The sequence below is a fragment of the Sycon ciliatum genome, chromosome 12, assembly GCF_964019385.1.
Source record: "Sycon ciliatum chromosome 12, ocSycCili1.1, whole genome shotgun sequence".
NCBI classification, from domain to species: Eukaryota; Metazoa; Porifera; class Calcarea; order Leucosolenida; family Sycettidae; genus Sycon; species Sycon ciliatum.
Window position 1 is genome coordinate 11,357,885 of NC_088654.1, and position 14,854 is coordinate 11,372,738.

A 14,854-nucleotide genomic window follows, 5' to 3' on the forward strand; every position below is an offset into this window, starting at 1 on the left:
ACCCATTGGCTTGTTTCGTATGAAGCAAACAAGTTACTGAACCTCTCCACAATGGAGATTTCCCCTGATATGCGAATTTATTTGGCAAACTCGGTCAATGAGTCCTTGAACCTTTCCCTCCAGATTGGGAACTGCCAACGATAGTATGCCACTGACCAGTGCCTTACTTGTAACATACTAATGTGCAATGAATATGAGTATTTCGACAACACATCTAACATAAGCCTTACCGTCAAGAAGGTGAACTCGCCTTCTTCGCACACTGTAGGCAAGGGCAAAGAGATAAAAATGGATCTAAATCCGAATAAAATCAGCACACGTTTCCGTAAACGAAAGGGTGAGCATAAGCAAATGAATTGAAGGAAACTGGTCAACTCAGAGATCACCTGTCATTGAGAATTCCGTAAAAGGAGGCCTCGGCAGCGGAAAAGCTAAATTTAGAAAGGAGATCCTGTCAGCTTTTCCATTATTTATTGCATTCCGCCCAAAATCAGCACGCTTCTCGTAAATGAAAGAGTCAACACAAGCAAATGAATCAAAGGGAACTGGTCAACTCACCTGTCATTGAGTAATATTCCGCGAAAGGAGGTCTCAGCAGCGCCGAAACGAAATAAGCCAGGCCAGGAGACGAAATATCCGAAACAGCTCATACAAGAAGCAGTTCCAAAGGAGGAAGTAATTAGTTCCTCGCGCATGCACATCCGAACACGGACTGCACTGCATCACAATGTCTGCCGTGCACGTGCACAGCACGCGGCTACCATCCGTTGGTAGATCTAATACCGAGCACCTTACGTAGAGACTTACGTAGCCTAAGTGAAATACCGAGCACCTTACGTAGAAACTTACGTAGCATAGCGATGTCGTTTTTCTTGCCATGTGAACACAATTACCCATATAAAAACCGCTCTGTGAGCGGTTCTGAAAAACCTCTACTGGTGCAGCCCCGTCGTAAAAGTAAGAAATTAGAACTGGCGCATTGTCCTCCCAAATGTGAACTGATCCACCTAAATCGCGATTGACGGGACCCGAACGCACCAGTAGCACGAGGTTCCTACCTGTGGATGCAGCTGGGGACGCTGGTCCATAGCCAAAGCCAAAGCGGCAAAGGTGGGCTTCGGGGTAGATCTAAGTGTTGTATGGTAACTTGATCAGCGCCGACGCCGGCTGTGATCCTGCGCCCTCCCGACCTCGTGCTACTGGTGCGTTCGGGTCCCGTCAATCGCGATTTAGGTGGATCAGTTCACATTTGGGAGGACAATGCGCCAGTTCTAATTTCTTACTTTTACGACGGGGCTGCACCAGTAGAGGTTTTTCAGAACCGCTCACAGAGCGGTTTTTATATGGGTAATTTCAGTTCTTTTTCTGTTCCCTCCCCCACCCCACCCCAGCCCAGCTCCGAAGATAAACATGGTGAGCACGCGCGCGATGCACTGTATGTAGCCATGCAACTGCAGTAGCACACTGATACATTCCAGCCCTCCCCACCTCGCTACCCCGCACACAGACACCTTGTGACAAACACGCACATGCACATGGCACACACACACATGGGCACGCACACACATACATACACACACACACGACCCAAACAGGAAATTCTTGATGAACATTGTATAATGCCATGCAAAGCAGTGGCCACCATACTTCAGGAAGTCAGTTGTGAAACAAAAATAATTCAACTACAATGTGTAGGTAAGCTGGCGGCCAAAGCACAACATTGCAAACCGTGATGATATTTGCCTAAGGATTGCAGTTTACAGACCATACCATGGAAGCAGTGAATACAGAATTATTGTAATGTCATACAAAGACAAGCAAAGAAGTGGCCACCATACACCAGAAACTTGCAGAAAGTCACATATCCAACAGATAGAGAAGTGAACAGCATCTGGTACAGCCCACACAAAACCAAGCTGACCTGATACTCGTCCGAAGATCGTAAGTGGCAGATCCTTTTCAACGATAGCATGCAGGTGTACGTTACACGCATGGACAAAATCTGACCGTGTCACCGGCATACATTGTCATCACATGCATACCCCACAAGTTACACACATGCACAGTAGAAGCACAATAAAAGCAATGGAAAAATATGAAGGGGTTGCTGAAGCATCTTCACACTTCAATTTCAGACTTCGATGTGGTCGTCACGGGGTGATATACCTGCAAGATACAAGTGATACAGAAAGAAAGCATAAGGTCGTGAGGTAGGCTATGAGACACCACAAATGGGTCACCTGCATGTATGTTCAGGGCTGGTGTACACACACACGCAGAATTATCATAATCGAGAATTTCCCAAACTACAGAAGAGCAATGAAATCCATTTGCATGCACAGGAGCAATTTTGCAGTATGATGCGCAGCTCGGGAATACACCTGTTGGCAATGGATTACATTCCCATTGGAATTCCCATTCACGTGGGATTCACAGAAGCAATTTGGCAGTGTGCTGCGCAATGCGACACGACCTGCGATTCTGCGTGCGATGCAAACTCGCACAAAATACCATTCACAGAATCACGACAAGACGTCAGCGATGCAACAGCGCCTTGCTGACGTGCCTCAAGTCAAAGCTCAATGAGAATGCGTTTGTCGGTTACAACTGGTACAAATGTACAAGCAATTTCTGAAAATGCTCCTGTGAATCCTGCTTTAAGCAGTGCAGGAATGTCCCTCCTCCGCTCCCCCCCCCCCCCTCCACACCCTCAGGGAACTTGACAAGGAAGGGTGGTCTTCGCGGTTCCCAACATCTATTTGCAGTTTCTGGTCTCCACTATGTCTTTTCAATGGGATTTGTACGTACCATAAAAGCAAGCCTAAAAAATGAACAGCACATTTGCCGTTCCCCACTGGGGAGGATGCGTTCCACAGCTATCCTGATAAGATATTCCGAGAAGCGGTGCTGAGTGCAATGCATTGTGAAACTGAAAAAGCTGACCAAGCCGCGGCATATAACGTCTAAACTTCAATTGTAGTTCGCCAGCTGACTACTTTCAAACTCCATGTAGGTTGGAGTACAGCTGGCTTAGAAATTGACAACAACGGCGCACGCACATAAGCAATGGCCACCTTACCTGTACTGTAGCAGTACTTCCGAGTTCCCGTATGGGAGTTCCCTCACTGTGTGTGCAATAGCAGCCTCATCGGACCAGTTCAATGCGACGCGGACAGTCCGACACTGAGGAGGACATTGAAGAAGTCAGAGACAGGAAGAATGGTTGATTTACAATTCAACTAGCAAGGCTGCACACCCACGAAGTTCCACTCACCATTGTGCCGTCCTTCTTGGAATGCAGAAATAACGCTTCCTCTCGAGAACGCAGCCTGTGACAGAGAAAAAGGAAGGAGCATCGCCATCGGCATTGGTCCTCTGCTATCACCGATTGCCGAGTTGCGCAGTTCACTCTAACAAGACTGAGGATGTTCAAGAACTCCCCATCCATACCATTATTGGAGTAAGAGGAAAGGTCAGATTGCCTAGTTCCTAGGGCCTAGCATTCCTGGATGCCAGGATGTGCTGCCCCCCCCCCCCCCCCGCCCCTCCCTTCTACTGCCTGGAAAGGGCAACATATGTGACAGCGTTCACCAGTACAGTCGGAGGAGAACATGGGAGAAGGCAAAAAAGGGCAACACACATGAATCCCTTATAAACAAGCAGTGGCAACTCTAGCACCAGCAATGTTGGACTTACATCCCAGCCATTGCCGCCGGATTCAGCGGCTTCTTCTTCTTCGTCTCCCATCTTGGAAGCACTCCTTCCCGTAAGTTCAGTCCTGGGATCGGGAGTACAGTCGGAGGAGGACGTCGGAAAAGGCAAAAAGGCAACACACATGATTCCCTTATAAGCAAGCAGTGGCAACTCTGGCACCAGCAGTGTTGGACTTACATCCCAGCCATTGCCGCCGGATTCCCACGCTTCCTCTTCGTCGTCTTCCAGTTCCCAGGTTCCATCTTGCAAATACTCCTTCCCGTAAGTAAGTGCAGTCCTGGCCTGGGTGGATGCGCAGTACATTGACGATGGCGGAGATGGAGCAGGTCAGGGAGCCCTGTAGGGGTCCCGAGAGCAGATTGTGGCCAAATTCGGGACGATGCCGGACGCCAGTCAGTATGAAGTAGCGAATTGCGGACCGCCACGTAGATTGGGGTCGCGGGGTCATAATCCATGGGCACTACTCGTACGTTGCTCCAAAAAAGGGCACTGCACTGTTCCACAGTTGCTGTTACTAAGTGTTAGCGGTCGCCAAAGGCACTTGGTAGGCCGGTAATTGGGTCACGTGTCAACAAAGTGTCAACAACGTATCAACAACGTGTCGACCACGTGTCTTTAGCGGTACACTAATTTTGGTGTCCCCAAACTGAAAACATCGAGCACCAGTATGGAAAGGCTTTAGACAGAAAGCCTTTCCAATAATAGAAAAGCTGACAGGATCGCTTTTCTAAATGCAGTGCATCGGGACACGTACAGTGCATGCATGATCATGATGATGCGTTGTCAGATTTTTTGACATTCGGCACGTGCACCAAAGCCGACACACGTGTCTTATTATTTTGGTGCGAACTGCGGTGATTGGCCAATATTTTGCGGGAGGCGATCTGATTGGTGCACATTTGGCGCGGAATGGGTTCAACTCAAACTCAAAACTTCGTACTGCGCGATCCCCAAGAAGAAAATTTGTTGGGTACGCGTATGCATGATGTGTGTACGTCGCATCACTCCATCAGTGCAGCATCAAGTGCAAGTGGGAGCAGTGCCAGTGCAGCAGCTACGTGTAGTGGATGCTGACTTGTTCGATCTTCGTCAGACGTTGACGTTTGTGTGCGGGATTGGAGGGGAAGTGATTGCTGTCTGACTGTACTCTGTAGCGCGATGCACGTAGAGTTGTAGTCGAAGAGTTCACTTGTCGAGTTGTCTTGGTGGATTGTTGCCGGGGAGTGCGAACGGGAATCTCTCCTTCCTTTGAGACCTGTCCGTTTTGTCGCCGTTCTCAGCAGTAAATTGTCCAGGCATCACACAGTTCACAATGCTTCGTCTCACCTTGTTGCTCGTGGCGGTTGTTTTCACGGGGGCGACAAAGAAGAGTGACCCATCCTATGACCACCAGACGAAGACTTATCACAGCTTCGCTGATCCAGCCGAATGCTCGTCAACAGCAGGCCATGTAACTCCGTTCTTTTCGCCTGACTCCAGCATCCAGACATACGTATCGCTGATCGAGTCGGCGGAGAGCAGCATCGATGTCTACACCCCAGGTGAGTTCCTCCCTTTCCTTGTTCTGTGTGTGTGTTGCCTCTTTTCGGTTTGTACGCCAATGCAGTGTTTCTCCCTTGCTTCTCCCTTGCCGAGCCCTTGCTTGGCATCCTGGGGTCCTGATTTGGGCTAGTTGCCGAGTTGCAATGGAGACATGTACATGCATGCACCCCACGTGGAAGCTCGAGGGATGGCACACGCATGCATGGTGTATCCTTACAAAAATAATTATTTCGATGTTGCACCACGCGCCCAGTCTGTAAAGTTCAGGAGCTCAGGCGCGCAGAATCGAGTTGTGTTTGTGAAAAAGAAGAGCATCATCTTTCTTCTCACCATCGGTATTCCGAGGCGCCGTTTGTGTTTTTTCTCTCCGGTGGCAAATTGTTTGGTCACTACAATTATTTTTTGTAGTCTTTCCGCCACATGGCAAGAGGTTGTTGGTAGAACTCGTTGCCTGTTTGGTCACTACAATTATTTTTTGTAGTCTTTCCGCCACATGGCAAGAGGTTGTTGGTAGAACTCGTTGCCGTGGTTCTAAATGCAAAGACTAAGGCAATGGAGCATAAAGGGTGGACCGTGTACCGTGCAATGGCGAGTATCATGCGCTTGCCGCAGTCCTGGTCCCAATCATGTGCAATCATGTAGGTTGTGCAATGAATAGTCCACAGGACAGGTTGGGATACATCCCCGTCCGGATGATGAAGAAATCGCGCATGGCTCTGCCTGTGATGTCAAAACCAAGGCGGGCATAGTTCGCATGAGCGTGCTTCAATGCAAAGCGAGAGGTAAAAGTGTAGATAATTATTGGTTCTGAATTTTTTTCGCAGATTTGTTGTCTTTAGGCGCCATACAGATGCAGATCTTCACGAGTAGATTATTTTTGTGGAACTCTAGCTTCTTTTGGTTACGCGTGCGCGCTCGCATGAATGAGGACGCACGCGGCACACACAGCATAGAGATTCTCTTGTGCAGTCGTGCTCGGTGAAATCCGAGCCAGAGCGCAAAACCGGCACCCTGGACCAGTTCTGCTTACATCACCGTATTCGTACATGTGTTCACACCACTTCCTGGGCGTCAAGGGCTGTGCAATTCGAAGGTGCCGAATATCCAATTGGGGTCGGATTTCACCGAGCGCAGCTTCAGTTGCCTGTTTGTGTTGCGCACACCGCTAGAACCCGGCTGGAACGGCACGATGCAATGCGTTGTGTTGTCTTGAGAGCTGGGCGTACAGGCTGTGCTACAGTAGCCACGTGTGTCTGGAAGCTATCCTCTCTCCGAGGAGGGGCAGAGTCAACTAGCGCTGACCCGCACAGTGTGACTCTGTCCATGGCATCCAGTCTACATTCTTTTTTGCATGCAACAAAACAATTCTCGTCATGCATTTTGTGTTTTGGTATACTCAAGGTAATATGGGATTGCATCTTAATTTAGCTGTTGTGTTTTCCGGTGTGTTGTTTGCGGGATGTTTGTTTTCTTGGTCAGGTTTCTCCAGCTGGTCTGGGTGCACGCACTACGACACGAAATGCGTCGGCTGCACGATCGCCAACCAGCGCAACGAGAGCTTCCCGGTGTTTGGCGCCCTACTCAACGCCGTCCATCGTGGCGTGCAGGTGCGTGTAAAGCCGTGTATGTAGCGTGGCTTGCTGGTTAGGGCCAAGACATCACATTCATCATAAAAATTAAGATATAATTTCTCACGGTTCGTGTGATACACAATTAGACCGAGCTTTCCGCAGCCGTGGGAACCGGGTTCAACCCCACCACCCTCATTCGTGATGTGTCGCATGCAAAATGTCAATGTGATATTGTCCGCATTGTAAATAAATTCTAGTTGATATTCGCTTTCAAGAATGTGTTCGGTGCGCTCAAACCAGCACAACACCCATTATCGTCCTGCGAGTTTGTGTACATTTTGTGCACATGTGATCGTTGTACAGACTGTGCCTGAGCAAGTTCGGCATTTGCTGTCATCCTGTGTGTGTTTGTTGTGTGCGTGCACGCACGGGCACTGTGTAAATCTTGGGGCGTTGCATTCCTGAGCGCTTCTGGGACAGAGCAGAGCGGCTAGTTTCCGTTGAGTTTTTACCAGAAGAGCGGCCCATGTATCTGACTTACTGTGTGTGTGTTGTGTGTGTGTGTTGTACAGGTACGCCTGATCACCAACAACTACAACACGCCGACCTGCGCCGGCCTCATCTCACCGCTGGACTTCCTCTTCCTGAACGGTGTCGAGATCCGCTTCTACGCCAGCACAACCTTCATGCACACCAAGTATATGATGATCGACAAGGGCAAGAAGACTAGCGTGTCGTCCGTCAACTTCAGGTATGCATTCTTCACTGGGCCGTACATACCTCGGTCTGGGCCTTTGTGTGTGTGTGTCTGTGTACCTAAACCTACCTGTTTTGCAATATCATCCACTAGTGGCTGCTTGCCGCGCACTGCTAGAACCCGGTTGGAACGGCACCAGTGTGTGCTGTAATGATTACTGGGCGTACATGCTGCGCAATAGAAAACCTAACTGCCGTGCAACCATTGCAGACTGTCGATCACTGTCTACAGTCTCGGTTTGGGTGCGAGCATTCCGCTGGCAGACATACATGTTTGGTGCACATCCAGTGCATTTGCAGATTTGCGTGTACATGGGGTGTGTGTGTCTGTCTGCGTGTTGAGAATCTCCTCTGTCCATGTGGTGTGAGCGTCAATGCCCTGTTTTCTCCGTTGTAGCGTGCATTCGCTGTGTGTATTTAGCTCTACTTTGAGGAGTTCTGAGCCACGGTCGTGTATAAATCTCGTTGTTGTGTGTTTGTGTGTGTGTTTGTATTCTTTCTCTGTTCACAGCCACACGTCGTTCATGAGGAACCGCGAAGCCGGTGTGGTTCTGGAGAATGCTTGTAGCGGCCAGTCGGCCTTCTTCCAGAAGGTATGCAGTTGTACTATGACTACACGGCTATGCTCCTGTTCAGCAGAAAACATGTTCAAATTGTGCATGTGGTAGGTGACGAAACTCTCTCTCTATTTGCTTGGTTCACTTAGCCATTTCACGAATCAAGTACACACACACACTGATTGAACCAGGGCAAGTCATCAAATGTTCCTCCTCCGTGTTCTTTCCCCCTGCTGCAGGTGTTTGACTATGACTGGAGTGTCGGCACCCAGTACGAGCCAACGAACACGTACTCGTCGACGGACATGAAGCATATCAAGGACTCTTCGGTGATCTCGCTGGACGTTCCCAACCCGCCGGACAACCCGAGCGCTTACCAGACGCATGTGGTCAACCATCCCAGTGTCGTCGTGCCCGCGGTACGTACACTCCTTGATTTGAACTGAACCGTTGCTTCCCTCTACGTGCCCGGGACACCGTGCTCTAAGCTAAGCATAGAGTGGTTTCCCATCTATCACATGACCATACAGGACAGCCATGTTGGTTACGAATCCACTCAATCCCCTGCATCCGTGGGTCACATGATGTCGACCATGTTGTTCCGCTGCCCAAGTGAAATGATCACTTTCCACACGAATTTAGTCACATGCCAAAGATGTGAAACCACTCTGTAGGATGCAGCGATAATCATAGGCTATCCAATCACGGCTGTTTGAGCGTATACCATGCGTACCGCGTCGGAGAACAGTTGAGCCTGCTCGGTGTTGTGTTGATTTGACGAATAGTGTTGGCTATCATCCACTGCTGGCTGCTTGCCGCGCACTGCTAGAACCCGGTTGGAACGGCACCAGTGTGTGCTGTCATGATTACTGGGCGTACATGCTGCGCAATAGAAAACCTAACTGCCGTGCAACCATTGCAGACTGTCGATCACTATCTACAGCCTCGGTTTGGGTGCGAGAATCCCGCTGGCAGACATATGCTTGGAGAGTGCTAGATTTTGATTACGAGAAGCCAACGAAGCAGTAGTTATCTCCTCCAGATTTGTTGTGTTGTCTGAAGAGATGTGACTTGGTCTTGTGTGTAGTGTAGGAGGTTGTAGAGTGGTTTCAGATCTTTGTCATGTGACTAAATTTGTGTAGAAAGTGATCATGTCATGTGGGAAGTGGAACCGGCTTGGACAACATCTCGTGACCCATAAATGCGGGGTTGCCTGGAGTAGGAATCAATATGGCAAACCCGCATGGTCATGTGACAGATGCGGGCCCACTCTTATCCTTTATTCGCGCCACAGCGACTCTACTCCTGCGGTCACATGCATGCAGTTGCACGTGTTCATTATCACCTGCTGTCGCCTGATTTCTGCTCGCCGTTGCAGGTGTCTACGAATCCCGACAGCGCTCGCAAGCAGCTGATGGCGGCGCTCGCCGGCGCACAGAGCAGCTTCCAGCTGATGATCTACCAGATCACGGACGACGGCCTGTGCAACGAGCTCGTCGCCATGAACAAGGCCGGCGTCGACCTGACCATCCTGGTATCGCGGCGCATCTTCAGCGCGCCGGACTACTATAAATCACAGGTAGGTGATGGGTGCGTGTGCTGTTCTTTGTGTTTGCTTTGTCCCATAGCCGATGATATGCAACCTGGCCTCGCAAGTTGCCTAGCCTGTCTGCTGCACACGCTGGTTTTGTTCTTTAGTGTGTGTATGTTGCAACTTGATCATGAGGGGTTTGATTCAGTGGGGCTTCATTCCTGTGTAGGACGTGGGCTGAGCGCACTGTTCCCGTCTTGTAGCAGTAGCTTTGTGGGGTGATGGTGTGTAGAGATGGTGTCGCGTTGATTAGTGTAGGCTAAGCACTGATCTCCTTTCATTGAAGAACGGCGTTTGCCAATGCAGCACATGTATAGCGAGTTGTCACCTTCAGGGACGAGAATCTTGAGAGTCAAATCCTTTCCTGCGTGTCCAGCTTGTAGCTTTCGATGGTGTTCCCTGCACGCTGCTAGAACCCGGCTGGAAGGCCGTCACTCGACAGTCTGTTGATTGCTGGGCGTACTTGTCGTGCCATATTGACTGCTGCTTTGGCAGCGGGCAACACGCTGTCCTCTCACAGTCCGTCGTGCTGCTTTGCGGTGCGCGACGGACACAGGGACACGGTTGTACAATAAATCTTCATCAGTTGTTCTTGTTTAGCCTCCGGTTTTGCGAAAAAGTTGCTAACATTTGTTATTTTTCTTTAGCCTCTGGTTTTGTGAAAACTACCCCCTCTCCCTCTGTGCAGTGGCTAATGTGATGGAGATGTGTTTCTTCCGTCCGTGTTGTCCACCCCTTGCTCAGGATTGCTACGCTAAGTTGAACTCCAGCGGTATCACTGTTCGCCTCACGCCCTCCTACTACACCTACTCTCATCAGAAGTTCTGGATCGTGGACAACACCGATGTCTACCTCGACACGGGTGAGTACTCTTGCTAATAGTTACTGTTTGCAGGACATCTGTCACAGTTTTACTTCCCCGGAGACGATTACACAGTTATGTGCCCTTTATCCAATCTGAGTTCACTTTAGGCTTGCTCCGTGTTGTCCAGCATTGCTCGATCTGAGTTCATTTTCGATACTAGTATGCTCCTTGTTATCCAGAATGTTCTCTGAGTGTGTGTGTGTTGTGTTTTGTGTTTTGTATTGTGTTGAGTAGTCTGCCTGTGTATCACATCCATGGGTTGTTAGGCGAGACCAAAATAAAATAAAATCGAGATTCCCGGACAGGAACCATGTGAAATTGGTGCGGGCGAGCAAATTTTAATTTTTTTCCTGTCACAGATCTACTCACACGATCAGTACTGTACATGGATATGAACTGTTCAAAAATGACCTCGGCTCAGTTTTGGTGTGGAAGGGGCCGGGAATCTCTATTTTTGTTGGCCTCGCCTTAGTTCAAGAATTTAGTGGATCCTGATACGATACTCTGCTGTTTATTCATTGTTGTGCATGCGTGCCTGCAGGCAACTGGTCTCCGACGGATTTCTCCACTGGTTCCGAGTTTCCGCCGCACAGCAGCTCCGCCTGGCAGGACGTCAATCGCGACCTGATCGTGCAGATGCGCGACCATCGCATCGTCAGCCAGTACGCGTCCGTCATCACCAACGACGGTGCCCGCGGTAGCTACTGGCACCCCACGCAGACGTCCGTGCAGTAGGTGCCGCCTGGACAGTGTGTATCTTGCCGATCCAGAAAGCTCCAACACATCACTCTTCACTGACGCCGCTTGGTTTGCCTGTGTGGCTGAAGTCAGAACGGATGCTTGTGTTTGAAGTACAGCTATCACCCTGCTTGAAATTGTACTCCCGTACACGCCCTCTCGCGTAGCCCAGTCGAGGCTGCCGTTCGTTCCCACGCTTGCCGACCCGTCGTCGTCTATATCTGCCGTGTACTTGGTTATTGTCATCATGAACACTCTAGCACTGACCCTTCTAGGGTACTACCTTCTATTTTTAGGACTTGAAAGAGACGATGTCACCCGCACAGGGCATCCGATTTGCCGCCTTGATCTATTTAAAACATTTAACCGCCTAGCACCCGGGCTAAGCTCTAGCTCTGGTCTTGTTTTTACTCTGCATTTTCGCTTGACTTACTCGTGTGCGTTCGTTTTCGCTTGCACTGCTATCCGTGCAGCCATGCTCGATCTTGTCTTATTTTACTTGCCAGTGTAGTTTATTAACCTAGAAACTAAAAAAAAGGCCAAAAAGGTTATTTCCATCTAGGCGTTCTTCCCGTGGTTACAAGATATTCTGTATCCGGTTTCCATGGTGATTTTACTTTTTGTTTTTATTTTCCCCTCTTGGGGTTTTAGAGACCTAACCCTCACGGAAAACATGTTTAAAATGTTACTTCACGAAATATTATTTTTGTGGCAGCATTTTTGATCCTACGTATAGGTATGCATTGTTCGTAGGTTATCGTCGTTCTTAGCGCAATTTACTGCCTAAAAAACTGGTACTACAATAGTATTGAGACTCTAGTTCTTTTGTGGGTGTTGGTGTCAGGAAGTACTGCCAGTAGTAGCAAGAGTTATGTACTCTTGGTAGTAGCAAGAGTACATAAACCAGAGTTGGTTCCTGTGGGAGCGTAATTCGTGCAGAACGTCATTTCTGACGGCATGGAGTTTGTCCTGATTTCGGTTTTTTGATACGGATAGCCTGGTGAATTAACTTGTCGGTGGATGTACACAGTCCCATAAAAGCACCGAAACCCTGAAACATGACGTCTACAATCAAGCGAATTTGGCTGATTTCTGGGCTAACACGAAAATTTGAGCTGTGTGCAAGTCAGGGAGTAGTACAATACAGTATTGTACTACTCCCTGATGCAAGTCCCGGCTTGGCTGACCTTATCACGGTGACGTAGTGCACGAACTGCGCTGTTTCAGGTCTGATATGCACAGTTGCACACTCTGATTTATGTACTCTTGGTAGTAGTAAAAGTCTTGGTTACTATTATCAGGGAGTAGTAAAATACTGGGAGCATGCACGACCAGAGTGACGATTGCCTCAGAACTGTTTTCACCCAGCAGGTGAATAATATGCAAGTGCATGCGCGTGGATCGGGATTTACTCGATCGGTGAGATGGACTCAATCTCATACTTCTTTTGAAATACTAACTAACTTGTAGCAACAAGAGTACATAAACAGGTTTATGCACTCTTGCTTGTACATGTAGGGTATACAGCTGGCGATTTAATTTATCTCGCTTGGTACCAACCGGCCAAAGACGGAAGTAAACTGCAGACCAAATAATTAACTTTAATAGTTTGTCAAACTCAGAGTCATAGAGGCAAATGATGCATGATTAAAAGCCGGCCATGGATGCATGTGAGAACAACATGCAAATAAATTCCGATCGATATTCTTTCTTGAAACCCTGGTCGGCCATATACTTATATCCCCCGTGAATTCCGCGATTCCGCGGATTGCAGAATTTCCGCAGAATCCAGTAGTGTCCGCAGAATTCAGAAAATCCCGCGGAATATTGCAGAAAAGAGAGAAAACTGCTTTTTCTGGAGGATTTTGCTGTATTTCACAGCCAAACCAACCCGCTTGTGACTTTCAAAATCAACTAATGTTACTTGCACGGTACATTTTGGAGCTTTCAGTTTTTTAGACCAGGATTTCGAATAATTTTGGTCCAGAATTTATAGAGACAATGAAATTCGGTGGTGTTGCGGAAATTTAAACTGTTTTCACGCTCATTTCCCATGGAGCAATGCCGCAGAATTTGGAAGGATTTGCAGAATTAGCACAGAATTTACTGTTTTCAGCCGCAGAATTCTGCACGGAATTTCTGATATTCTGCAACGGAATTCACGGGGGACAGATAGTTCTCACTGGCCAAAATTTGTTGATTTCCAGTATGAGGGCGTGAACAGATGAGCCCTGTCGAATGCATGCAGGCAAGCAGCACCAGAATCAGTCCGGGTGAAAGCGCCACAGTCGTATCGTGCCGTCGTCGGAGCACGAGGCCAGCAGCGCCGCGTCCTTCGGGTTCCACGCCACGCAGTTGACGTCCTGCCCGTGCGAGTGCGCCTGCTCGCTGGTCGCGCACACGTACAGCGCCGGCGCCTGACTGCTGCCGCCGTGTTCGCCGCACACGTCCACTTCGAGGACGCGCACGCCGTTGTCGCCACAGGCCGTCGCCAGGCGACCGTCCGCCGACCAGTCCAGGTGGTACACGGCGCGCTCGTGCGGCCCGCCGCTCAGCGTCGCCGCGCACTGCCACTGCGACGTCATCGCCGCCGACGATGACGTCATCGGCGCGCCCACGTTACGCCACAGCTTGACCGAGCGGTCCTGGCTGCACGAGGCCAGCAGGGCACCGCTGGTGTTGAAGCGCGCGCACCACACCGTCGACTCGTGGCTGGTGAGCGTTGCCGCGCATGTCCAGTCGTCGTCATCCTCGCAGAACAGCTTAATGGTGTCGTCGTACGATGCTGAGCAGAGGATGGGCAGTGTGGGGTGCCATGAGACGTGCTTGACGTCCTGAGAGTGCACGCTCTGTACACTGGCACACTCCACCTCCAGGTCGTCCTCCTCCTCCTGCCCGATCTCCCAGATCCACACGCTCTTGTCGCGCGAGCACGTCGCCAGCAGGTCGCCTGAGGCGGACCAGGCCACCGACTTCACCTCCGACTCGTGCCCTTCCAGCGTGGCCACGCACTCGAACTCCTCGCGTCGCTCCCACACCGACGATGTGGCGTCGAAGCTGGCGCTGGCCAGTCGGCGGCCGCACGGCGACCATGCCACGGTTCTCACCGTGCGCTGATGCCCATCTGTCAGCACCGTCTTGCAGACATACCTTCCTGGCGATTCCTCGCCCCAAATGCGAATATTCTTGTCAGTCCCACAACTGGCCAGCAGAGTTCCGGACGGGTTCCAAGCCACGGTCCAGATGGTCGTCTGCTGCGGGTTTTCCAGAGTCTGAAGGAGCTCCAGGCGAGCAGACATTGTTGCTCTCTTCGAGCTAACAGCTCATTCCAGGAATCAGTACAGCACTTGCAAACACCGAGACATTGTTCATTTGATTTCGAATTTGTATTTTCATCATTCAGTTTTGTCAAACTTTTGAAACGTGCACATATTTTTTGAGCATTATTGGCGCTGAAAGAGTGGAATGATGCTATCATGACGTAAGACCCACGTGCGTTGTTCATTATTTTTTTGTAGTT

General features: G+C 49.8%; 2 protein-coding genes and 1 long non-coding RNA gene across 3 annotated transcripts; 1 reads left to right on the forward strand and 2 right to left on the reverse strand.

Moving 5' to 3' along the window:
• Nucleotides 1–1,612: 1,612 nt before the first annotated feature.
• LOC135828674 (uncharacterized) lies at nucleotides 1,613–3,872 on the reverse strand. Its single transcript, XR_010555737.1, has 4 exons — nucleotides 3,697–3,872; nucleotides 3,275–3,329; nucleotides 3,080–3,183; nucleotides 1,613–2,166 (listed from the first exon to the last, which is right to left on the reverse strand). It is a non-coding gene; the product is annotated as an uncharacterized LOC135828674 (long non-coding RNA).
• An 885-nt stretch (nucleotides 3,873–4,757) lies between these two features.
• LOC135828630 (uncharacterized) lies at nucleotides 4,758–12,153 on the forward strand. The gene is made up of 8 exons (XM_065341049.1): nucleotides 4,758–5,255; nucleotides 6,736–6,863; nucleotides 7,400–7,578; nucleotides 8,095–8,176; nucleotides 8,380–8,559; nucleotides 9,519–9,719; nucleotides 10,476–10,593; nucleotides 11,138–12,153. The coding sequence occupies exons 1-8, from the start codon at nucleotides 5,027–5,029 to the stop codon at nucleotides 11,329–11,331; spliced, it is 1,311 nt and encodes a 436-aa protein (XP_065197121.1). The 5' UTR covers nucleotides 4,758–5,026; the 3' UTR covers nucleotides 11,332–12,153.
• Nucleotides 12,154–12,910: 757 nt separating this feature from the next.
• LOC135828199 (probable cytosolic iron-sulfur protein assembly protein CIAO1) lies at nucleotides 12,911–14,739 on the reverse strand. The gene has a single exon (XM_065340648.1). The coding sequence runs from the start codon at nucleotides 14,631–14,633 to the stop codon at nucleotides 13,599–13,601; it is 1,035 nt and encodes a 344-aa protein (XP_065196720.1). The 5' UTR covers nucleotides 14,634–14,739; the 3' UTR covers nucleotides 12,911–13,598.
• Nucleotides 14,740–14,854: the final 115 nt, after the last annotated feature.

Coding starts and splice junctions, on each gene's coding strand:
- LOC135828630 (XM_065341049.1), top strand. CDS start 5,027: ATGCTTCGTCTCACCTTGTTGCTCGTGGCGGTTGTTTTCACGGGGGCG. Junction 5,256..6,735: donor CATCGATGTCTACACCCCAG/GTGAGTTCCTCC, acceptor TTTCTTGGTCAG/GTTTCTCCAGCTGGTCTGGG. Junction 8,560..9,518: donor CCAGTGTCGTCGTGCCCGCG/GTACGTACACTC, acceptor TCGCCGTTGCAG/GTGTCTACGAATCCCGACAG.
- LOC135828199 (XM_065340648.1), bottom strand. CDS start 14,633: ATGTCTGCTCGCCTGGAGCTCCTTCAGACTCTGGAAAACCCGCAGCAG.